The sequence below is a fragment of the Lepidochelys kempii genome, chromosome 18, assembly GCF_965140265.1.
Source record: "Lepidochelys kempii isolate rLepKem1 chromosome 18, rLepKem1.hap2, whole genome shotgun sequence".
NCBI lineage: Eukaryota > Metazoa > Chordata > Testudines > Cheloniidae > Lepidochelys > Lepidochelys kempii.
Genome location: NC_133273.1, coordinates 22,903,437 through 22,929,877, shown reverse-complemented (window position 1 = coordinate 22,929,877; position 26,441 = coordinate 22,903,437). Strand labels below are relative to the sequence as shown.

General features: G+C 45.9%; 1 protein-coding gene across 8 annotated transcripts in view; it reads right to left on the bottom strand.

Annotated features, from left to right (window-relative positions):
* The window catches only part of KCNAB2 (potassium voltage-gated channel subfamily A regulatory beta subunit 2), a 113,389-nt gene that overhangs the window by 68,672 nt on the left and 18,276 nt on the right, over positions 1 to 26,441 (bottom strand). For 7 of the 8 annotated variants that reach the window (XM_073316253.1, XM_073316255.1, XM_073316252.1 and 4 more), the window contains exon 2: positions 491 to 610. In XM_073316253.1, coding sequence (XP_073172354.1) covers positions 491 to 567 — 77 coding nt within the window. In that variant the 5' untranslated portion in view covers positions 568 to 610. Of the gene's footprint in view, positions 1 to 490; positions 611 to 8,884; positions 9,100 to 26,441 lie in introns of those variants that run through there. The other variant, XM_073316257.1, reaches the window with a different exon arrangement.

The following is a 26,441-nucleotide window of genomic DNA, read 5'->3' as shown; positions in this document are numbered from 1 at the left end:
AGGAGGAGCTGAAAAGCTCTGTGAAAGCTTGACAACAATGCCACCAAGTGAGGGAAAGAATTATGGGCACAAAATTTGTGCAAGACACATGCGCGAGCGGACTGTGGTTCACCTGATTCAACAGAATGTCATTCAATGTTAAAAAAATAAAGTGAAATACAGAAAACATACTCTTAAACCCTTAAATGTAATAGATTATTTGAAAAGAAATTGATGAGTGACCCATTCCTTAAAACAACAGGCACCAAATCTCAGAAGGAAGCTTAAATATTGTTTATGCTATCCAGTGTTTGCACAGTTCTGGAAATGACTTTTCTGTAAGCATCTTCAAAAATCAAGGTTTGGATTTTAGGATTGAATAGTGGCTGCCTCAGAGGGTCATGACAACTGGTTTACCCTGTTTTTCACAAAACTGCAAAACATGTGCTCCCTGTAACAAAGAGAACTTCTGGGTAGTCGGGGAAGCTATAAACTCGGTCGCATGGCTCACCTGTAAATCATCCCTGGAGAGCCAGTCTGTCTTAGTGAGAGTCGAGCAGGGGAGTCAGTGGTAGATTCTGGATACATCGAGCCAGCCTCAGTTTTTGAGCTCCGTTTTCTTTTTTACCTTCTAAAAAGATATAGAATAAAAAGTTACAACCAGAATAAATTGAATTTTTAAAGCACATGAATTTTTGTGTTTCCTCTCATTACTTTCTCTTAGTGAGCATGGAATATTCCCACTGGTTGGAGCTGATGTGGGGGTCAGGACTCTGGGTTCTAATCCTCCCTCTACCACTAATTCACCATGAGCTATCGGGCAGATCACCACCTCTGGGAATAATACGGATGGCCATGAGACCATAGGTTAGGAGCTCTCAAACTGGGGGCTGGGACCCTTGAGGGGGTTGCGAGGTTATTACGTGGGGGCGGGGGGGGGGGTCGTGAGATGTCAGACTCCACTCCACACCCTGCTTTGCCTCCAGCATTTATAATGGTGTTAAATATATAAAAAGTGTTTTTAATTTATATGGTGGGGTCGGACTCAGAGGCTGCTATGTGAAAGGGGTCACCAGTACAAAAGTCTGAGAACCACTACCATTGGTCTATTGCTAGTACCAGACGCTGCAGAGTGGAAGATAATTATGGAATAACCTCCCAATGGGGGACATCTCATCCTGACCCCCACTCAGCTGGGGGTTATGTCCTGAGTCAGGAGAGGTTACATACTTTTCACATAAATTGCATAATTTTAAAAATCCTGCTGAGTTTGTTCTCATTATCCATGTACACGTCAAATTTCTTCTGAATGCTGCTCAGCAAACACGTCAATGACATACCGTGGCAATGAGATCCACAGGTTAATTATGAATTGTGAAGAGGAGTATTTCCTTCTATTGGTTTTAAATTTTCTGCTGTTCGCTTTCATTGAATGTCCCCTTGTTCTCCTATTCCAAGAAAGGCTAATTCGGGGTATCCAATGTTTCATTTCTATACCCCTATCTTGTCATCTCCCCTTGCTCATCTCCTCTCTAAACTGATGAATCTGAACTGTATTGATCTCTCTTCATCTGGAAACCTTTCCACCCTCTCGTCACTCTCTATACCTGTCAGTGCCTCCTATTTCTGCTATATCCTTTTAGACACAGGGCGACCACTGTTTCAAGTGGCAGAGGCATTTTAAGTACAAGGGTTGAAATTGCACTTAATAGTTAGATGACATGCCACCAGCAGCTGTGATCCCATCGACACTAGGACTGCCCTGATGTTGTCCCTGCCAGAGAGAACAGACATCAGCAACAGTGGGAAAATGTGCAGACAGGTCTCAAGAAACTCTAGGTATATCCCTTCTCATCAGAACTATGCCAGAACTCAGGAAACTTTATATACACATGGATGCTTTAGATACTTCAAGGTCAAACTATGTAAATGTCCAAGTGCCCACGACACTAGACTATTGATAAGGAAGAACAGATTTGTATTTATACTTTAACGCTAGGGGTTTCAAAAGGTGCTTAACTTCTCTAGCCCAACTCCTACTGAAAGTCAGGGGGAGGGGGTCACTCATTCCTTCAGGCAGTTTTCAAAAATCGCAGCCTAAATTCGCACAGACGCTCTGTTACTGATTTTGGATCTTACACCTTGCTTGAAACACACATATGTACATGCAAATTTTTTTCATCTTTAGCAGGACTGTGGATTATTAGTTGCACAAAAATGAAGCACAACCAAGTGACAATTGAAGAAGCTGCTGTAACTTTGTGCCTAGGCCATCGGCAGCTGTGGAACAAGCCAAATCGAGATGTTTTCTTGTTAATTACCTAGCACCCAAAGCTATGCTGAGCACCTAACAACTGGATTGGCAAACATACAGTATGAACTGCCACATCTCAAATGACAAACTAAGTACAAACTATGAGAGGATGAGAGAACAAACCACATGAACGGATGTGCGATCACGTTGCTTATTCCACTATTAGAAGGGCTTGGGTACCAGGGTGTTGGGCACAGTATAAGTATCCATATAGACTAGAACAGAACACAGAAAGTGAACAAAACTAGAGCAGCAAACTCCATCTCAATCCCTCCCGCAACATGCTCCATATGATTCTTGAAGCCTCTGAGTTCATAACTCAGGAATCATTTTGAAGCAGTTCATCATCATCTGTGACCTATAACTCACACCTGGAGCAGACACTTCACGTCATCAGTCAACCCAGATAACAGTATCATGCATCTCCATGAATCAGGACAAGTGCAAATCTGTGGATGAAAAACAGCAGCCTGCTTCCAAAGGATGGTCAGAGCTACTAAGGTGGAGTTTGAAGCTCCAGCCTTATGTTTCCCTGTTTTTTAACCAGCCAGAATTCCAGAAAATACCCAAGAATACCAACCAGCAAACTCAGAGAAACCAAACTGCAGAACAATACCATTCAAAGGCAAAGTTCTCAGTTGTGTAGTCCGTTTACAGTCAGGGAAACAGCCCTGACCCATTAAACACATGGGCCTTGCGTGTGGGGGTCTGTACTTACGAGTAACTGAGCGTTGCATTGTACTGCTCCATTCCCATATTGTTTCAAAGTCATTAAATGCCAGTTTAAATCAACAGATGCCAGACTCCATCATAAACACAGAAATGACTCTTCAAAAGTCAACAATACAAACAAGTGATGAAAGGGCCGTCTCTAAATCTCACAGAGGGGAAGTTACAACGACACGCAGGGTAGGGAGGGGTGGGAAGGGGAATACAGATGGGGCCTGAAGAATAGCTCCTACAGAATGGAGATGGTACTCTTGATGCTCAAGAGCTGTACTGAAACAGCGAGACAGCCAGAGGGCAGCAGATGAAACAGAAACAGAGCAGTTCCACAAGGATTCACCCTCTCCCACTTCAAACTCCCCACCCCTCACCCACATGGAGGTAGGCAGAGTGAGAAGAGATGAGACAACCGGGGTCCTGACGAGTGTGAAGGTTGCATTAGCAAAGCTCTGCCCTGCGTGGGAGGTTTCTTCACACTTTCCCTTTACTAAAGTCTATGAAGTTTGATGCCTGAAACATTAAAAACGTTTTCCTAGCCACAGATTCGAGTGCGGAGGTTTCCGTGCTAGACGGAAGAGAAAATACTTCAGATTTTCCTGCAAACATAGTGTGATTGGAGAAATGGGATTATAAAAGTACCAGTAGGAACTGTGCTTATCTGCATACTGCTAACCTGATTTGCCAACCCATTAAATGTCAAGAGGAAAACCTGAGGTTTTTAAAGAAAAGGCATTTTATGGCCCTGCAAAGACTCATCTACTAGATTCCCCGCCCCTCCCCCCCCAACAGAGTTGCACTATTGTAATTTAAGGTGTAATTTTAAATTGGTTTAATGAAACCAGTGTGAAAGGCTGTGTGGACACTTAGTTTAAACCAGGCTTATTTTGGTCTATCTTAAGTTGATCAGGAAGAAGTTTAAGATAAACCAAAATAAGCCACTCACAATGAAATTGGAGTATCCGCACAGGGGTTTGCACTGGTTTAAATAAACCGGTCTAATTACATGGGGACAAGTGTGTATGTAGACAAAGCTGTAAGCACATATGTAAATGTCTCCCAGGTCAGAGGCTTTGGGTCCTCTCTGCCCTTGTAACCAGGTGCCCTTACCATGTCCCTCCACCCCCAGCCTATACAATGGATGTCTTTGTCATGAGCAATTCTGAGGGAGGAGAAAAACACGATATTTGGTTTCTTTTGCCTTTGCCTTTTAAACCTGTTATTTCCTTTGGCTACAGCTAGAGCAGCCTGAGGCCAGGTCCATAGTACAGCCCTATCTCTCTATAGCCACGTCACTTAGGGGTGTGGAAAATCCAGACCCGTGAGCGATATACTTATACCCACCTAACCCCCTGCACAGACAACAGGCTTCTCCCATTGACACAGCTGGGGCCTCTCAGGGAGGTGGATTAAATGTGCCAACAGGAGCTGTCCTGTATGTAAAGATAAACCCTCAGATGCGATGGTTGGTAGCAAGAGTGCATTTGTGTACGTGTAGTCTGGCTGCTCTGCGATTCTAGTCCACTGCTTTTGCGATGAGTCCTTCACACCGTTATGTCTTTCTCCAATTCGATGAAGCTAGCATTAAAAACAGAACAACAAAAATACCACAAGGGAACTGCCAAGCAGGTTCTCCCCAAGGCACGGCGGGCAGGAAGGTAGTAAAACACATTGTCTACTCAAAGGAGCATGTTGTAAAATAGGTCACTGAAGAACAAACTACGCTTTGCCCCCCAGAGTGACTGGGGATGGGGGGGAGCTCACACTGCACATGTCAGAAGAACAGAGTAAGGAGATGTTGCCTGGTCCATTGCCTCCTCCTTCCCCATCCCTGTCCCTGCTCTCCTTCTCCAGGTGGGACAGGCAGGTCAGAGTGAAAGAGAATATCACAACTCAGCGCACACAGTGCAATGAAAATGAAGCTCTAACTAGTCAACAGGCAACCTGAGAAGTTCACCATCATTCCCCCTCCCTGCCAGTGAAACCAAAGAGCTCTGAACAATAGCCTCTCCCCCACAGCAAGAAACAACAACACCTCACCGACAACCGCTGGCTCTGGACGGAAGCCACACAGCAAAGCATGGAGGCCTTAAAGGCATGGAAGCAAGCTGGCCCGTGCATCAGAACAGCAGGAGTAGAAAATGAGGAAAGGAAGCCAAGTGTGTAAGGCGATAAAACACCTACAATCTATGCAGGGCTGAAGGCATGAAACAAATACCTTCTTTTTCATAGGTTTCTAGGCAGCCAGCACAGAGCCAGACCACATAAGTCACCCTTCAACCTGCCCTTCAAATACCTTGAAATGAAATTTAATAAAGTGCCCAAAGGAAATCAAATTTGCTAATATGTTCATCCTGCATTATCTCACTTGCTTCAAATCCCTCCACAGGGCTCATCAGAGGGAAGCACGGGTTTGTTGAATTTAATACTTTTTGGGGGGCAGAACTGCCTGCCGTCTTTTAATTCTGTATCCAGCCAGTGCCATCTGCTGTCAAGTCTCCTCTCCTAGCTCTGGTCAGGGTTAAAGTAAAATTCAGTGCTCTTTTATACACATTAATTTTTTTAAAGTAAGCAGTCTTTTCTCCCCCACAAAAATTCCTTTACCCTGGAATCAACTAGCCAATTTCATCCCACATAGGAAATGAAATATTTCCAGAATCCTGGTCTAGCTTTCTTCAGTAACTCTGAATTCCAGACACACACACCTCCGACCTGACTGGAATGCTGAACGGGCTTCCAGCTGCTCTGCAGCCAGTGCTATCCAATAGAAATCAACTGCATCAGTCAAGTAACAAACCCCTCCAGAGACGTGACGCTGAAAATAACGGAGCACAAGTTACAGCCCCTGCACCAAACCTGCAGAGCTCAGAACAGGAGCAAGTCAGGGAAAATAACAACAGAGCCCTGCAACACTGCACAGCCCACCCAAATGAAGTGTTGCATAATAACAGTGGAGAGAGGGAGCTCACAGCTCTTAATGGGGACTGGAGAGGTTGGGGAGTCTAGTGATGCCGGAGACTTTGGAGGGGGGAAGGGATGGGAAACGGGGTGGCAGTTTCTCTCTTAAGCACCCCATGTTGCAGCATTTGCACACAGTACCTGAGCAGACAGAATCAGGGCTGCAAAGAGCTGCTCATAACTGGTGGGAAGCATGGCGGGTGCCAGGAGGATATTAAAATGAAACACGGCCTAAGATGCTTGGGTGTGTGCATGGGGAACAGGGGAGTAGAACCCGGACTCCAAGATGGGACAGCCAGTAATGTCGGAAGTGGTCGGCATTATCCTAGTCAGACGATGAGAACCCTGAGGGGTTAACTGGTTAACCCAGAGTCTAAGTGAGTGTTGCAAGCTGTGTGTGTCTTTTATTCTACACGTCTAGAGCACATGGATAGCTGCAGTCTAAAAATAGACTCACTTGGCTCATTAAAAAAAAATAAAGGAAGAGATTCAACCTCAACGCCTTCCTCCCTCCTTTCCTCCCTCCCTCCCTCCCCAGCCAACAGCCGATTTTGTATGAACCAATGTATGGCTCCAGTAAAGAAAGCCATGGCCACTGTATTTGCAGAAAGGCAAACAGGAGAATATGAGACACTGTTCGCTTCATTAGGCCACTTCTCAGCAGCAATGTTCTTTGGTTACTATTAGGAAAGGGGTGAATCCTCTCAAGGCTGAAGCTTTGCAGACCTCAAACTGTGTTCTGCAAGTTTACTGAAGTTCCTCTGAGCTCACAAACGCTTTCTCCCCTGCAATGTAAACCAACCCGCCCCAACAAACCACATGCTTTTCTTTCCTAGCCGAAAGGAACATAAGAGCTCCCACAACAGCTCAAGTGCCCTGCATTGACTTTCCACCAGAAAATCTGTTCCCCCCACCTCCCTCCTAAGCAAAATGGGAATCAAGTGAACTGTTTCTACAGGGTCCAAAAGCGTGTTGCATGTTTCACAAGTGAGGGGTCCAGTTCGGGAGGGACTGAAGTCAGCCAAAGCTGGGAATTTCAAAATAGGCTATGAGAGTTAGTCACCCAGTTCTCATTGAAATATCTATGGGAATTGGGTGCCTCATTTCCTTTAGCCATTTTGAAACTCACAGCCAGAGAGTTTGTCCATTTCTGAAAGAAGAAAAGGAGGACTTGTGGCACCTTAGAGACTAACCAATTTATTTGAGCATGAGCTTTCGTGAGCTACAGCTGCATCGGATGAAGTGAGCTGTAGCTCACGAAAGCTCATGCTCAAATAAATTGGTTAGTCTCTAAGGTGCCACAAGTCCTCCTTTTCTTTTTGCGAATACAGACTAACACGGCTGTTCCTCTGAAACCTGTCCATTTCTGGTTATTATAAAGCTAAGCTGTAGCTTAATGGGAGGAAAATCCTCCTAACCTCATCTAAAGGCAAGCAAGGCACGCACGCAAGCCTACACTCCTCTTAGAAGTGAAAGTGGAAATGGCATACGCGAGGGTCTTCACTTTATCAAAGATACTGTACTTGGGGGGGTTAGTCAGCCACTGGCACTGAACCACGAGAGCCCCGGAGGCGTCGTGAGCAAGGCACCATAGCTCTATCTGCACCGTCCCAGAGGAGAAGCTGGGAGGCCACACACAAGCAACCTACCCAGAGTTTTGCTATTCAGATGATCCAGCCTTCCTAGACTACTGCCCTGCACTACATGGCACTGGGACTGACGCTGCACAGGCGGACACGGGGACGTGGCCCACCCTCACAGCCGGGTCAGTCCCATCGCTCCTGAGCGGTTTCACTTACTCTTGGATTAAAAAAAAAAAAAGCCAGTTACATACAGCACCCTGCAAAAAGGCAATGGCAGTTTCCTTCTTCCGTTCCAAAGCACATGATTTCACAACGGCAACCTCAAACATCCTTTGTGCTGTAGACACAGCAACCAAACCAATTCCTCCTTCCTTCAGCGGTAACAGCGTAAGGCCCGTCACTATTCCTCTCTGTGGGCCACTCCAGAAGCCCCTTAATTTTATAGTCATAACGTTTAAAAAGCCCATGTCCAAACCCATCAGCTGTTTCTGACCCTGTGGTGTGCTTGGTTCACTACACTGTAAGTGTCTGGTGTTCTGAGGGTGAAATGAACTTTCCAGTTGAGCTGTTTCTCAGCGAGACCTCGGGGAGCCACAGCCTCCCAAAACAAGACACAGGACGCTAACAAAAGAAAGCAGAAATGGAAGAACTGTGCTAAGTGGCAACCTGAGACACTCCCTGGCTGATCATGCCAAAAGAGAATTGATAACCTCAAGTTGACATCCATGCTGAGTGGCTCACACCTTTCATAACATTCACATTTTCCCAAATCCACAGAAACATGTTAGGGACTCAGGTTTTTCAGCTTAACAATCACAAACCCAAAGCTAACAATTGACACAAGCTCTGGATGCTATAAGAGGGCATGATGTTGCAGGAGTTTGGAGGAATAAATGACAAATGGAAAAGCTTCATGCACATTTTGTTTCCAGAGATGAAGGCACCCTCCTACAATTTGGGAGACCTGGGTTCAAGTCCCGGCTCTGCCACAGACTTCCTGTGTGACCGTGGGCAAGTCACATCATCTCTCGGTGCCTGAGTTCCTAATTGGTAGAGTATGGATAATGGCATTGCCCTGCCTCCAGGGGATGTTGTGAAGATAAATGCATTGCAGACTGCAAGGTGTTCAAACACTGTGGTGATGGGAGCTGGATAGATACCTCAGACAGACAAAATCCCAGCGCTGCCATTGGAGAGACACAGCAAAGAATGCTTAACTCAGGCTCTGCAGCAACCTCCAAGCCTGCCTGGAGGACCTAGTACCTGTACCAAGCCACATAAACCAAGCCATACAGTAACTGTGAGCATCAGAAAGTCACACACTTACCACCCACGACTGATTTCTCCAGGACGGTGAAATGGGTAGGGTTGACGCTGCTGAGTGCTCCTGACAGACATGCCAGAACTTTTCCCTAGGGATAAAAACCAAGACGTGCGGATACAGGAGAGCAGAAATGCCTTTCAGTACACCACTGTGATTCCCTGCAGTTTCTGAAGAGGTCAGTAATCTGGTGCAGGCAGATGCGCAGAGGGCTGTGGGTCTCCCTGTGTCTTAACGCCAGGCACTGATGTGTCTGTTCCTAGCGAGCTGGCACAGACTGCTGACTGCAGTGAGAGATGCAGGATGAGTTTAACTCTACAGGGAACACGAGGTGCCACTGGACAATGCAGTGACAGAAGGGACCTATTTCACAGGAGAGCATCCTGAGGGGGAAGGATGCTGCTCATTGGTCCCTGACCCAAACAGCTGCCGTTCATCCCACTTTCCTGTTCCCAAAAGAGAAAGGCAGAGCTGTGCTGGCTCCAACCATTAAGACAGCTCTGGGAGAAATACCAGATGGACCCAATGTAGAGAGGTTTCGACCCAGCAGGCCTTGGGTAGCGGGGGAAAGACTATTGATGGCCCCTTGGCTATGAAATTCTGGAGGAAGGTGAAATCCTGCCTGGAACTTCTGGGTTTAGAACTCTGCACTTCCATTTGAGGACAGCAGAACAACTGTTTTTGTCCACCACGCAAAAATCCCAGTTAACCTCCCCCATGCACAAGGGGTATAAACAAGCCAGGACTAAGCTGCTGACTACTGAGACGGGGTGATATCAGATTGATGCAGACCCTTCTGCTGGATAACTTTGACAGACCAGGCATTCTTGGTCAAGGAGCCTCAGACAAACGCAGAAGTAGTAATCCAGCAAAGGACTGTGATGCTGGAATGAACGGCGAGGAACGTCTGGGGGTCGACCCTTTAGGAAGAGGTCTTCCATTTCTTCGACGTTTTAGTTGAGGCAGCAATGTTATTTTGATTTGCACGTCAGCAAACGAGAGGTTTACAATCATTATATAGTTTGTGGCTGGTTCTTTTCAGCTATGCTCTAGCTACTGTGTAATTTAACAGGTGATGCAGTCTTTGGTTTTCAATGTGATTTTAGGTTTCAGAGTAACAGCCGTGTTAGTCTGTATTCGCAAAAAGAAAAGGAGTACTTGTGGCACCTTAGAGACTAACCAATTTATTAGAGCATAAGCTTTCGTGAGCTACAGCTTAATGTGATTTTAGTTTCTTTGGGATTACCTTTGTTTTTATGATAACCCATTCCCAAACTACTAGTAAATTAAAATTCTTCATTTAGGCTGGCCAAGAGAGCCCGACTGAACTATCCAGCTGCCACACCAAGACAGAAAGCTAGCAAAACCACAGGATGCATCGTTACTTAAAATTTTCTATGAACACCAGCCTTAATATTAAAAAAGGAACTAGCAATTCACTGAAATATCTCTTTGGTTTGACATAGTAGGACTATAAGTCGGGAAATGCACCATCATGTCATATTACCAAGCAGCCCACAGCCAAGTAACACTGCACAGAAATGCCTCCAATTTTCAAGACAGCACTTCAAAAGAAGCTGCCTAGCTGCTATTTTGTTGTGATGCCGGGGGTAGGAATAGGTAGGAGGGAATGATTCTGCTTTTCCCATTTAATAGAAACCACTTGGGTTTAAAAGCTTGCCTGACATTACACAAGCCAATGCAATTTGTTTCTATCCCAACCAGATCAAACAAAGTTATTTGCTGCACAAAAAGATTAACAAAGGCTCAGCCAAGGTGCAATTTCAAGGAGATTTCTGGGGAGAGTGACAGCGATGTAAAACGTAAAGCAAAACTACTGGCTGTGTCTCAGCAAGAGACACTGCTTATAATTAAAAGATGAGAGAGATGGACGGCCTACTTCCTGTTCCAATTTTTAGCACAAAACCTTGACAACACTCTCTCAATGTCACTTAGAGAGGGACTTTCAGGCTGGGGAGGAGGGAAACCTCCAGTTTATCAGGCCTCAACATAATCCTGATTATCCTTGGACTTGTCTTGTTCCCCACTGCTTTTATCCCACACAGATTCAAATCTCCTGATATTTTAAATGAGGTCTCCCACAGACCACTGACCAGGATGGCAGAAAGCGCATTACAGCATTGTCACCAGAGGAGAACATAGACTTTGTCATAGGGTGATGGCTCAGACCAACCACCTGAACCAGCGGCGGGAATGGCGGGCGGGGGAGAAACACTTGCTGCAGAAACAGTATAGTTTGCTCCAGTGCAAGGCTCCCTCCAATTAGACACTGTTGTGAGTGCAACTGAACACACCAGTTTTCCTCCACCTCCGATAGTTACATAAGTGATTAAAATTCAGGGCGATTTTTGTTATTTTCACAACGAATGCAGCGTGCAAGAAGGGGTCTGTAAAGTGCCTTGCGGAGATCAGGTTGGCAAATGAAAAAGGAGCACTGTCAACTTGAAACCAAGTCAGCTGAGTTCAAAGTCGTTTCAGATACAGCCCAGGTCTTTTAGCGCCCTGCCAAGTGTTGTGGTTTTATGGCGTATTCCTATCTTTAAATGTTTTCTTCTCCCCTGTTTTGTTCGGTGAAAGACCCACATAATGGGCCCAATTCTCTCAGAAACACTTGTGTAAATCCAGAGCCATCCGATGAAGCCAGTAAAGTAATAGGAGACGCACACTTGTATAAACGAGAGAAGAATTTGGCCCACATGACAGGAAATACTACATGATACAGGGGAAATGGGGAAATTGACTATACAAAGCAAGCAGACTGAAGAAATAAAGAATTTTTCTCTGCTCTCTTTCAGTTACTGGAATCTTAGTGTTCACGAGAACAACTGGAATAGCATGTGAACTACTGGTCACACCATCTCGAAATGGCCATGGGGAGGGGGGTTCAGAGAAGGGCAAATGATTATAGAATCATAGACTTTAAGGTCAGAAGGGACCATTATGATCGTGTAGTCTGCCCTCCTGTACAACGCAGGCCACAGAATCTCACCCACCCACTCCTGTAAGAAACCCCTAACCTATGTCTGAGCTACTGAAGTCCTCAAATCACGGTTTAAAGATTTTGAGATACAGAGAATCCTCCAGCAAGTGACCCATGCCCCACGCTGCAGAGGAAAGTGAAAAACCCCCAGGGCCTCTGCCAATCTGCCCTGAAGGAAAATTCCTTCCCGACCCCAAATATGGCGATTAGCTAAACCATGAGCATGTGGGCAAGATTCACCAGCCAGACACCCAGGAAAGAATTCTCTGTAGTAATTCAGATCCCACTCCATCTAACATCTCATCACAGGCCATTGGGCATACCTACTGCTAATAGTTGAAGATCAATTAATTGCCAAAATTGGGCTATTACATCTTATCATCCCTTCCATAAACTTATCAAGTTTAGTCTTGAAGCCAGATAGGTCTTTTGCCCCCACTGCTTCCCTTGGAAGGCTGTTCCAGAACTTCACTCCTCTGGTGGTTAGAAACCTTCATCTAATTTCAAGTCTAAACTTCCTGATGGCCAGTTTATATCCATTTGTTCTTGTGTCCACATTGGTAGTGAGCTTGAATAATTCCTCTCCCTCTCCGGTATTTATCCCTCTGATATATTTATAGTGAGCAATCGTAACTCCCCTTAGCCTTCTTTTGGTTAGGCAAAACAAGCCAAGCTCTTTGAGTCTCCTCTCATAAGACAGGTTTTCCATTTCTCGGATCATCCTAGTAGCCCTTCTTGCTACCTGTTTCAGTTTGAATTCATCCTTCTTAAACATGGGAGACCAGAACTGCACACAATATTCCAGATGAGGTCTCACCAGTGCCTTGTATAATGGTACTAACACCTCCTTACCTCTACTGGAAATAGCTCACCTAATGCATCCCAAGACCGCATTAGCTTCTTTCACGGCGATATCACATTGGTGGCTCATAGTGATCCTGTGATCAACCAACACTCTGAGGTCCTTCTCCTCCTCTGTTACTTCCAAGTGATGCGTCCCTGGCTTATAACTAAAATTCTTGTTATTAATCCCTAAATGCATGACCTTGCAGTTTTCACTATTAAATTTCATCCTATTTTGGCAATGATAATGATGAGGACCATGAAAAAAAACTTACATAATGAAGATTAATTGAAAAGATTGGGATTGTTTACCCTGGAAAGGAAATGAATAAGAAGGGCTATTATAAAAATATACAAATAATGAAAGTTATAGAGAAAGTAGATCAGGAGCTTCGGTTCTCCCTGTCTCATAGCACAGAAACATGGGGATACTCCAGGAAATTAAAACATGGCAAATTTGAAACTAATAAAAGGAAACAGTTTTTCACACAATGCAAAATTAGCCCGTGGAACTCACCAACACAGGATGTCCCTGAAGCCAAAAACTTCAGAAGATTCAAGAAGGGGCTATTATAGGTTAACAAGAATACTCAGAGTTCTAACAAAAATTTTAAAATTTTAAAGGTGAGGGGGCTCTTATACTTTCCTCTGGAACATCTGGCACTGGTCTCTGTCAGAGACAGGATACTGAGCTAGATGGACCATGCGTCCAATCTCATCCAGCAATTCCTAACAGGAACCTGGGAAAGCATTTACCAGCAGAAGTGCAGTTTGTAAGCGGATGGTGTTCTTTTATGCATGCAAGAGTCAACATGGTTGGCTACCTAGCAATCTCAGTTTGCTGCCTGCTGCTTTAAAGGAAATAAGAGTCAATAGGTCTATTATGCACCTATTTTCTATTCCTTTTAAACTCTACATTTACTTACAGTGGGCGCCGATTGGTTTCCATTGCTTAACTGTAATTATTTCCACTTCTTTGATATAGGAACTGCAGCACTAAGATAAACAGACTGTACAGCTGACTAGCTTCATAGTAACTAACTTCTAACTACCCTGCTGCTCAATGAATCTCTGGACAGGTCCCCCCCATCTATTCCTCATACAGCAAGTACATTATGGGCAATTTCCCTCCCTCTGCTCCTCCACCCCCAATCCACCAGTAGTGGAAGGAAAACCCCATCTTCCATAAAATCTTTTTAAAATTGTAGCCCTTTGTCCTTGGTCTTGAATTTGGGGCCTGATGCAAAGCCCAATGGAGTCAATGAAAAGACTCCCCTGACATCAGAGGATGAGCAGACACAAAATGTCACCTTTTTGGCTCCAGAAAACTCATTTTCTAGCAAGGGTTCAGAGCGGTGCCCTTGTACCTTGCCCTTCAGACACCTCCATCCACCCGTCAGTCTTGAAAACCTCAAGGGAGCGTTAGCCGCAATTTAAATCACCACCGCTGCACATGCGCAGCGGCAGCTGGTGTATTTGTTTAGTCCCATGTTCTTTCACACACACCCCCTTCCATCCAAAAATAATAATATGTGTTATTTCAATTATTTTCCCTAGAAGGTATTTTCTGTGAATAGTGCCCCCAATTGCTCCCATCTGTCTGGCATGCTGGGGTCTCTGCTCTCTTAAAGACAAATTGTATTCTTCCTTTATTTTTATGTGACTCAAGGTTCTCTGTAGATCAAGATGACTGCCAAAAATCCCTTGCCTCTTCTTACCCAGTCATTTTATATTTCTCTTCAGCCAGCTTAAAACCATTATAACCAGTTTCAGTTTCATCAGTCTGAAAGGCTTAGCTGAAAATCCGTTCGAGTTAGAGTTATTGTATTAATTTCTCTGGGCTAACGCATGGAAATACAGGGAAAGCTGTTCTTATGCAGAGCGATGCATCTAAAAGCCCTCGTGGAAAGGAGGTGAGGGACTCTTTCACACACATTTGCTTTTCAAAAAGCTTACACAGGTCTGTCACACTTTTCTGGAGACAAAAATACAGAGGAACCTCAGAGTTACAAACACCAGAGTTACGAACTGACCAGTCAACCACACACCTCATTTGGAACTGGAAGTACTGTATGCAATCAGGCAGCAGCAGAGACCAAAAAAAGAAAGGCAAATACAATACAGTGCGGTGTTAAACATAAACTATTAAAAATAAATGGAAAGCCTCATTTTTCTTCTGCACAGGAAGTTTCAGAGCTGTATTAAGTCACTGTGCAGTTGTGAACCTGTGAAAGAACCACCCTAACGTTTTGTTGCGAGTTACGAACAACTTCCATTCCCGAGGTGTTCGTAACTCTGAGGTTCTACTGTACTGGGACAGGTGGACCCTTTCCCATCCCGAGACAAGGCACATTTTGGCCTCTAGCCTAAAAAGAAGTACTGAAATTCAAAGGAAGTGGGGACAGGATTCCACTGAGAAAAAAGGATGGCCTTGTGGGACTTGGGAGATCCCAATTTCTGGTTCTTTAATAGACCCCTTTGTGAGTCCTTGGAAAAGTTAATTCTGTTCAGATTTTCAAGTGACCTCAGCTCCTATTTCAGCCTTGTTTCGACTAGGACAAAGGCGTAACAGAATGCGATAGTGAAGATGTGTGAAAAGTCAATTTTAGACAAGGCGCTGGGGAGCCAAAACTCGAACAGGAGCAGCTTAGCAGGAGTTCCAGTACACACGGCCTTGTCTAGAGTAGGCTTTACAAATGCATTAGTTTGAGAACACGTTAGCGAACACCACATCTGTTATCCCAGTCTAGGAAGAGGCATTACTGTGAGCTACTGGGCACTAAGCCTTTTTGAAAATCTCTCCCTGCCTGAACTGCAGAGTCTGCTCTAGCTACAGACAAACTAGGCAGCTGCCTAGAAAGGCAGTTTTCTGGGAGCAGCCAGGCCAAATTCGAGTGGGTGGTGGTGAATTCATTAATGAGGCACGCGATTGCAGCGGCACAGAGGGTCACAGGGAAGCCTTTCCATTAAAATTCAGCCCCCCCGAACAGGCTATGATGTTATAGTATCAAACCAGGAGTCCAAGTCTATCATTCTTTAAATGGTGTTCCAGAAATCAACCCTTTTTAGTTAGAGAAACTATGTTATTTGTCGTGGTTTACGTCAATTAAAAGAATCTGAACACGGGGGCAGAGGGGAGCGGTGCAGTTTGAACAGTGATTTAAATAACTGACACAGGGAAGATCTGCAGTAATAGATGCGCTCTCTCTATTGGAGGCTTTACGTCTAATCCTTTCATACCACCTTCTCACAAACAGACACCACAAAATAGTGTGGTAGTTTCCTGGTAACAGATTTATAGCCAGGCCTCGCGGTAAGCCTAGCAGCATCAGCACGTGACTTAGTGACAAATCCATAATCCCTCTCTTTCCCCCATGTTTAACTCCACATTATTTAAAACAATATTAAAAATACATGATGCTTCCTGGGTATTTCGTGTTTTGCTTTTATTTTTTATACTTGACAATTTTTGCATTTGTAAATGAGGAGACAACTGCTATTTATGCATTGCTAGCGAACAAACACTTTTCTAGATCTCTGGTTAACCATATAATCTAAAAAGAAAAGGAGTACTTGTGGCACCTTAGAGCATCCGATGAAGTGAGCTGTAGCTCACGAAAGCTTATGCTCTAATAAATTGGTTAGTCTCTAAGGTGCCACAAGTACTCCTTTTCTTTTTGCGAATACAGACTAACACAGCTGCTACTCTGAAACATATAATCTAAGTGTCACTAACCAGAAATAAAAGAGAACTCTCCCCGGGGCTCCCGCCGGCTTCCCCGGGATCATGTCTGAAATGTGTCCGAGTTCACAGATCTTTGTGGTTACACAATTTATGCAGACTGACAAATGATGGAATGTCAAGAAATCCAAAAAAGTTTTGCAGCGTCTGGGTGGGATTTACAGAAGAATGACTTTTAACAGGCGGGAAGAAACCTGCCCTGCCTCTCTTCTTGAGCAGCTCAGGGAACCACCCCAGCCCTAAAGGGCCTTTACACTTGGTGCATGGATAGCAGGGGCCGCGCGTGAGGGTTAAAAAAAACTTAAGAGAATAGTAACAGGACGGTTTCACAGCACAGCAGGGCAGAGCTGCTTTGTTCATGTACTCTACCGTGCAGATCACTGAGCATCTCTAGGTAATTGAGGAAAAGATACAGGCACATCCTAGATCTTCACACAAAATGTAGTTCAACGCCCCAAAGATGGAACTCAAGACGCGGAGGCAGCTACACAGGAGAAGTGAGCAAACCGGTTGGCTGAGGTAGGCAAGTGTCTCTGGGTCCCCCCATAGGTGGAATGTCTCCAGCACGTCCCATCAGAACCGCATGAAAAGGCAGAAAGAATACTAAGGAGGGAAAAGCCAAAACACCTGACTTTTAAAAGAATTTAATCTTTTTACCCCATGTGGTCAAAAACTGAGACATCAGGAACCTCACAGCTGTGAAGCCTGCAGCTGACCTCTGTGTCGCACCATGCATTGAAAGTGATGCTACAGCTCTGGGGCTTAAGAAAGGACTGAGGGGGAGAGGGAAGCTAGGGGAGAGCAGAGGACGTTGCTCTCATATAAAAAACTAACTTGAGAGAAGTTTTAAAACTCAGTTCCAGTGTGAAAACTTGACAAAACAGGGTCCTACAGCAGACACTTACAAACACGAGAATTTGGGGAAATAAAGAGAAAAAGAAAGCTCTATCAGCTATCCTGGGCAGGACAGTGCCTCCTCACATGGTCCTGAGCTTCACTGCCACTCCCACCCCTCCAGCCTTTGCCAATTGGGTTATTATCGAAATGGAGAGAGTCAATAATACATATCGGGGGAGAAACATCACAGGTTTAAGCACCTTGCCTTGATAGCTTTTCTGAAGTATAACAGGGCTCACTGGTGAAGTTTGAAAGCCGGGAACACCTGGCAGCTCAACTTGGAGAGCTGCTGCCCTGATGCCCTCCGATGTCTCCTCTGCCCTCCTGCCCCAGTGTTCGCTCTGCTCTTTGAGGCTCTGGATTCTAAAAGCAGAATTTGGGGGGCTGCAGTTGTGCTGTCAGGATGCATCTCCCACTCCAAGAAAAGCAGAAGCAGAGAGAAAAATTGTCAGTCACCTTTAATGGTGCTCTTCAGCAACAGGTGGTAACAAACCGAAGGACACTTACACAGCCCCTTACAGCCACAGGCCTCCAAGGATCTAACTAGGACAGGTTGCAGTATTACACCAATATCCCTTATTTACGGGGGGAAGGAGGGGTCTGAGGCATTGGGGGGAAGGTACTTTCCCATGAAATACATGCAAACCCTGCTCGAAGGGAAGGGAAAGACTTTGCACAGCACCTGGGTAATTGGATTAACCTGTGCAAACACCTCTGCCCACATACATGCCATGTACAGATTAACATGCAGAAATGACTGGCCGAGAAAATGTAAAATATTTTGTTTGTGAACTGGCATATTTTTGTGAGTAGGTTCCCTCCCTTGCTGTATCCTCCTCTCCTCGTATAACCGGCACATTCGCAGCGCTTGAAATCAGTCAGCACCAGGACAAGAGCACTGGCTGCTGACGCTCCATATGAGGCAACAACATAAGCTGCAACAGCGCAAAGATAACACACACACAAAACCCATTGCAGTGGCAAAAGCAGTACCGTTTTATTGTAAATTGAGACCCCAAAATCTGGCAGTCTGAGAAATCCTTGCACTAAAGCCTTCTTCTTCTTGCCCACAATTTAGGATTTTTCTAATTTAAAAACAGCTCTGCCACAATTCAAGACCTAAGTATTTCAGGAGTCAATGGGTCAACATTAGCTCTTGGTCATAAAGACTGTTCCAAAAACGGTAAATCTGAAACGTACCCCAGAAGATGGGTGGAGCCTGCAACGTATCAGACATAAATTAAACTAAGTTTAAGAGCTTCTGCCACAGTGCTCTGCAGCTAGACACCCTTCCAGATCACTCAAAACAGACCCTCTGGGTGACGTCTGCTGGTCCAGCATCAGCAGCTGTTTTGAAAGACTTTGAGCCTCAATATCCACCTAGGACCTCAGACCCAATCGAGCTGTGCGTGGGGTTCGAGATTCGACATGTCCTTGATCGTGCACCTATTTGGCTGCAGTGATCTATGTTACCCATACCTGCATCACACACCTCACGACTGCACCACGTTCTGCGTGGAGTGCCACCTGAAATCTATTCTGAAACTGAAGCGGGTGCAGAGCCCAGTGCCCTGCTTGTTACACAGGGACTCTCTGGGTGAGCGTGTGACACCAGAGCTCTGGGCAAGCGATCTATGAAACTCTCAATGGCCTGGGAGCTGGATCATCTCACTCCTAGACCCGTCATGAGAGGCACTCACACCACAGTCAGAGGGAGCTGCCAACAGGGTGTCTCCCATCAAGACCCCCTGCCTTTGGAATTCGCTCAGACTTGGGCTTGCTCCAAATGCCGGCATTGCAGTGCAGTTCCAGGAGGCGCTGCGCTCAGCAGGCCCGTCTCTTGAGCCTGCCTCACTTCAGGTGGAATTAGTGGCCTCGCCGCACTTTCCAGGAGCACCGGGTAACCTCAGTATCCCAGCCAGCACGCCTCCTACTGACAGGAGCCATTCAACTGCCCAGGGCTGCAGGTGACCTATTGCCAAAGGCATTACTTCTGCAAGTCACCGTACTCCCATTCTGTAAAACCCTGAGAGGCTGCCAATATGCCCCGATGCCAAAAACAAATGCAGTGTGCCTAGAGCCCCCAAATCTCTCCTCCCCCTTCTAGGGGAAGCAGGGTGGGCAGGGAAAGGCTCAGCGCTGGGGGCAGATCTTCTGCTCTTTGACAGTACAGGCACACACGGGAAATTTGTCCTAAAGTTCTAACTACTAAATTTGGTGGCTGGAGCCAGAACAGGAACCTGGGGAACACCTTGCAGCGGCACCCCTTCTGTAGGATCACTTTGTCCTTTGCTTTGCCGTCCTTTTGGGGGCAGCCAGCTCATTACATTTCTACTCTTGGATAGATATCAAAGACGACACACATCTGGGGGAGGTGGAGGAAAGACAGCACAAGCAAGCTCCTGCATTCATGGGATTTGGCCTCTGAAAAAGCCACACGTGCGCACTACATTACACAACACCAAAGGAGCAGGACAGCAAGCCCCTGCTCCAAGAGACAGAATTCACAAGCAGTCAGGTTAAAAGGTTCACCAGGGAGAAAAGCTGAAGCTGCTATAGTGGGCTTCAATATTGAAGCGGTCTCAGGTTCTTGCTTCCGGAATCCCACAACACACAAGTCACTTATCCGATAGCTACATAGAATTCATATGGATAAGGAGTGAGAACCAGACCACAGAACCCCTTTTAAAAGCTCCCTGTCGGGGGTGGGCCGCACAGGAGCCAGGGATGTAGTATGTGGGGAGACGGTGGTGGGAAATAAACCTATCCACTCCCTGTCTAAGGCAAGCAATCCTAGTGCTGCACGGCGCAATGCCCTGCCAGCTTCTACCACTAGGATCTGGAGTTAGTAGGCTGCCACCATGAGCAAGGTACAGCAGTCAAGCTGATGCCTCCATAAACGCAGTCCCTGCTGCTTGCTAGCCACAAACATGGAGAGAATGAACCAAGCAGCCAACCCACACTGGCTTAGCAGTGAACAAACACCCCAGATCAAGCACTCACGACACAAGTATGGGCCCCCACAGCCATACCGTGGGCTGGCAGGAAACGCCCTGGTCCAAGAATGGCAGGATCTCCTTTTCCCTGATGAGGGACCACTGATGCTGCAGTTGTGACCACCAGAGAAAGAGGAGAGATTTGGGGAAAGAAGAGTTAGGAAGATAAACCAAGAGCAAAGCACGGAGGCTCCACCGCAGCAAGAGAAGAGCCTGTACACAGGTGTGCAACGAGGAGGACCCCTTCACACACAGGACACGAACGATTACAGACCATGAACAGCCCATGGTAAGGGGGATGAGAGGACAAGGGAAAGCTCCCCCTTGCCTGGGAAGCTCCCTCCCCACCCACAACCCATGCTGTGCATCAGCTTGCCTGCAAACGCAGCGCGTAAAGCCCAGTTGGAGCGTGACACTTCCTTGCTCCAAGTTTCAGCACGGAACTTAGGTTCTTTTTAACAAACCCTCTTTAAAAGCCAGCAGCCATAAATGAGGCACGCCCCTGAAGTACAAAGCCCTCGGTGGCAGAGCAGTGCTGTGCCGTGTGGGGTTAACTCCCAGACGTGGGCTCCAGGAGTCCTACTGGGGAAACACTGCAACTCCTCTTTGAACCCCGCCATGCCCTTGCCTCGCCACGCTATCCCCCAGGCCCCATGGTACACGGCACTGTGCCAAGAGCCAGCACCGTTTGCAATGCTGCTTCACAAGGCATTCAACAATACAGCTCCCACATTCAATATAACACAGCCCTCCGTGTCCACATGCTCTACCGCATCTAACAAACAGCTCCAGTTATAGCCAAAATGAGGAGGAACATCACCACAAATGCGACTTAAGAGAATTAAAGATACTGTTCAATACTCACGTCTGATATGGCGATGCTAGACATAACAGCCAGTGTTACTATACCTTCCCTCCTCATGCAATGCAGGTTACCTACATGGAGCTTCATTCCACACACTCCTCCACCCGAGCAACCTCCCAACCTCAGCCGTTCCAAGTTCTCTCACCCTCTATCAGACCCCTCACACCCAGGTAGTCATTTGTTTACCATTCTCCCCCTCTATCCAGAGCATTGCTACAGGACTAGGTAAAATTTCTTGCCATGCATTAGCCAGCTTAAAATCTTTATTACACTGGACTCTTGGTTTCTGTGAATTCATGAGCTGCTGTGGAAACGTCTACGCTCATGATCCAGTCCAAAAAATAAACTAGTGCAGAACTGCACCTCCTCTATTTTGGTATTTCATTTACAACACAACTGTGGCAACTTGCCGCTTTATTTCTGTGTGTGCTCTAAAGCTTAGGTAACCTTCATTGCTAACCTCCACGAATCGTTACCAAATCCCACGATGGGATATGACATTTCAAAGAAGGGCTTTTTATAGTAACATTTAGAAGTGACAGGTATCTGAGCACAGAAGCAACACTACCCATTATGCAACAGAGCACAGACAATTCCTTGATGTGCAGCTGTGGAAATACTTGTCACTTTTTTTATTTTTTAATCTCTCAGTTAGGCTCCCTGCTGGAATGCATCTGCAAGAGAAGTACAAATGAAAATGCACAATGATGTTGTACACAAAAGCCTTTTAGACCTTTCAAAGCGTGGATCACCTCAAAGCAATGCACTTACCTTGCCTTACGATCAGAGGACACAAAAATCCAACTCAGATTTTGAACAGATTTTTTCCAGGAATGAAGATGTGCAACTGAAAAAAAAAATCAGCTAAAAAACAAACTGATGGAGAAGGAGGTTCTAAAGAACCGAGGAGACAGACAGTGTAAAGTACCAATCCACTGGGACCATGAGCAACCAAGACAGCTGGATACAAATACAGGAGGTATTTTATTTTGTTATTTTTACCCCATTCCCTTTCACTCTCTGAGAAAAAAACAAAACAAAACACCAATTAGTCTAGTCTCACGGCCAGGCTGAAATCCATTCAACAGAGCGCAGGCAGAAGTAAATAAAACCCCTTGCTATTACTGCAGCAAAAATATCTTATGCTGGTCTCAAATCCTGACTCGGCAAGTTGCACTCTGCCAGCCAATATACATGAACCGCACTGACAAGCGCTTCAGCCTATGGATCAGAACACAACACGGCTTCATTTGTCCACTGTTACTGCACCCAGGCTGGGCTGTTTGGCCTGAGAAGGAACTGGTTTTACCTGTGTAAGGGCTGCAGCAGTGCACAGGAACGATTCACGAGAATATTGCTCCAGTTCTCGAGGTCACCCAGGCTGATTTTACATACTGTCTCCACTGCGTGGCCAATCACAGCGCCAAGCAGTTCTAACGCTGGGATCTGCAGAGGCGGCAAAGGGGTGATAGGCACAGTACTTTTGTGATTACCTAATTTAATGCTAAATCACACCAAGTCCAGCAGCCAGGCTAGGACGGTGCCTTGAGAAGGTTTCTCAGCAAACTGGACCTATAGACAAATGCACAGCACCAGAGGAAGAGAAAGATAAACACAGACCATTTACTCCCCAATTCAAAGGCAATTTAGGAGTTTCAGTGCTACACTCCAGGGGTGAAATTATATTATTTGTGGAAATGTTAATAAAGGATAGAACAATTACAGATGCTGCACTTCTGCAGAGCCTTTTAGCCCAGCATCTCAAAGCCATTCACAACCACTAGTTAAACCTCTCATCCCGCACTGGGAGGTTCTAACCCCAATTTTCAGGTGGAGACACAGAGAAGACACACAACTTGCCCAAGGTAAATCCATACACTAGCAGGGTTTGGAATAACCCAGGAGTCCCAGCTCTCTGTCTCTTGCTTTACTCACTAGACCACACTGCATGAATTACAAGGTTCATCCTGCGGCTATCCCAAACAAACAAGAACTTTTGTCAAGATCACATACCGTTAGTATGCCTACTAGAGGAAATGAAACCAGAGCAACTGGGTCACCAGGGTTAATAGAAGCGGAGTACAGGATCAATCAGATACGGTCACGTGGATAAAATTTTAATAGTGCAAGAACCAAAAGGTATCTGCATGGAAATATCTGCAGTGATCCCTCTGGCCAGTTCAGCAAGGAGAGCGACAAGAGTCCCAGGCAACCTCAGCTGAAAAGGAAGGTCATGAGCCAGAGTCTGCAGGCTGACAAGTGGGGAGGAAATCCTCCTGTTAAGACTCTCCCAGTCCCACCCAAAAAAACAAAAAAAAAGTTTCCATTCTGTGGAATTGCTCCTGACTTACTTTGTGTAAGTAAGAAAAATACCAGGCTCAAAGGTAGAGAGATTACACCATGACCCCCAAACCTACCTAAACCTTCCAAAGCACCGGATGAACTGATCATATTCCGCCAAAAGCTGAACTAACATGTAGGTGTGCATAACGAACGCATGACGCAGCATGAGACTGCACTGTTCTTCATCACTGGACCTGGCTCACACTCAAGTGCCAAAATACAAGAAGCTTTAGGTTGTGTGGAGTTCAGTGCTATGGAACCAGGGGGGATTCTCCATCACTGGAAGTCTTTCTGAAAGAGCTGTTCTAGTACAAAACAGAAGTTCTGGGATTGATGCAGGAGCTGCGGGGTGGAGCTCTCTGGCTTGTGTGATGCAGGAGGCCTGACTAGATGACCATAGCATGATGAATACCGTTGAAGAAGGCTCTGCATAAGCCAGCAAGAAAAACTTGATCTGTATCAGAAATGTCCAGTTTGTTCTGGTCTGGGCTATCTTTTCAGACGTTAACAGAAGAACAACTCCCCCCCCCCCCCCCCCAAAAAAAAATCATCTGTTCCTTGTGGTCTGAAGAAAAGTGAAAACAGGGCAACATACACATTGGACCTACGCAACTCAGTATGAGGACAATGAGAATAATGCTGTGGCTGACATTCTGAAGCCACCCCCAGGTCTGTATTTTAGTGAGCAAACTTGTTCACTCAGTAAGTGCTAAGGGCCAGGCTTTTAGAAGTACCCTGCAGAGAAATCCCACTAGTACCTATCTACACCTTTAGGTGCCTTCACACCAGTAAGAAACCGGCCCCAAAGTGCCCAATACTGCACAGTGAGGCTTGGGCAACTCTTGTTTTTGCCTTGGCCCCGTGCTTCCAAACTACACATTTGCTGATCCCTCCAGGAACTCCCCACTGCAGAAAACACCCCTCCAGCTGTGAGAGGCTGGATGGGGCAGGAGCATTTGGCTTGGGATGATTGCGTGTGCACCTTGCAGCACTCCCAGCACCACAGGGAGAACAAGGAAAAAGATGCCCTTGCCCCATGTTTTAAAGAACTGAGATCACCTCTATAATTAAAGGTGCAAACACAGCAAGTCCTTCTAATGGTGTATCTCTGGGGAGGTGGAGGGTCATTGGCTAACCCAGTAGGGTCGTTAGGGCACTGTACTGGAACTCAGGGCACCTGAATTCAATTTCTTGACTCTGCCATCTGTAAAATGGGGATAAATGGGGATAATATTCCCTTCCCGCCCACGGTTTGTCTGTCTTGCCTATTTGGATTGTAGGCTCTTGACGGCAGAGTCAGTCTCTTGCTATGTGTACGTACAGCATCGAGAACAACGGGGCCCTGATCTCAGCTAGGGGTCTCTACACACTACTGTATTGCAGATAATAAATGGGTTAATTTCTCCATTTCATCAGAAGTCAGATTGTAGCATTGCATTGGGTAGGAACTGCCCTTTTCTTGTAAGAATAAATTCCCTCGGTGCCATTCAGCTCTCCAAGTAGGTGACAAGATCGCCTTGTGGGCATTTCTCTTTAGAGGGAGATATTTAATAAAGATCCTGGCTCAAGGCGCATGCTAACTGTTAATTGGCTTTTGCTTTCTTGCCATCTTGGAATGCTCTTCTCTGAGATGTGTGGTTTGGAAGAGAATGGAAAGACATCCCTATAATTAAACTGCATTTGCCCTCAAACAGACAACTGTGCTCTATTATTGTAACAGTGCAGCGATAATAAAACGGATACGGCTGGATATCTGATTCAACATTAAAACCAGTGGCCAACACGAACACAAAAGGCCAGAATGTCTGAAGTGCTCAAAGCCATCAGCTCCTGCCCTTCGCAAGGGAGTTCTGGGCACGTTTCAAAATCTGGCTGCAGGGGCTGAATAAAACTTCTTAACATATGCAGTACTGCAGGGATGCCATCAGCTGCAGAGAGGTGGTGGGATCTGGCAGACGGGACAGTCAGGAGATAAGGTTCTGTTCTCAGCCCTGCCACAGACCTACTTGGTGACCTTGGGCAAGTCATTTCTCGTCTGTGTGCCTTTGTTTCCCCTCCCATCTGTTGTCTTGTTTGTGTCAATCTCTGGGGAAGGGACTCTCTCTCATTACGTGTTTGTACTGTGCCCAGCACAGTAAGGTCTGCCGGCACGACAGTAATACATAAAACAACTTGTCAAGCACTCTTTTTTCCGAACGTACTTTGCCTCCTAGTGTTTAATCACCACTGAGAGGCGACGCATAACTGTTGATAGTGGGGTGGGGGATGTATTTTGAACCTACTCCTGCAAAAAAATAAAAATATAAACCCTGGCAGAAATCTGGGGGGCAGGACACATGACCCCGCATCGCCTCTGTCACACCTGTACAAGAACTGGGAGGGAGATTGTGTTTCTCTCTGCTTTTCAGTCTCTTTCCTTTGAGCATCTGACGGCACTTGGTGTACACAGAGTTTCACTGACGCCCTCGGAATCAGTTCCTCCAATTTGTGTGGTATTTCATCGGGCAACAACAGAAAGAAATCCATATGGGGGAGAGGGAAATGCGTAAAGCCACAAAAAGCTGTAAAGGACTGATTCACAGATAAGTGCGGTACTCCAAACAACCGAACTCTTTTTTTAAAAATTAATTATGTTTCAAGGAGATACAGTGAGTGAAAAGCTTGCAGCCCTATATTCCTGGGCCTGGTAGCCACGCAGTTCTGCCCATCCTCAGCACCACATAGCTAACTGTCTCTGGAACACAGCCAGCTAAAATACACTGTGGACCTCCTTGCAATTCTCGGTGGGCACCTGTTGCTCAGCAACATGGTTAGAATCCCCTGGGGGAATCCTAGGGACGGACACACACACACAACCAACACGTCTGGCAGCTGCT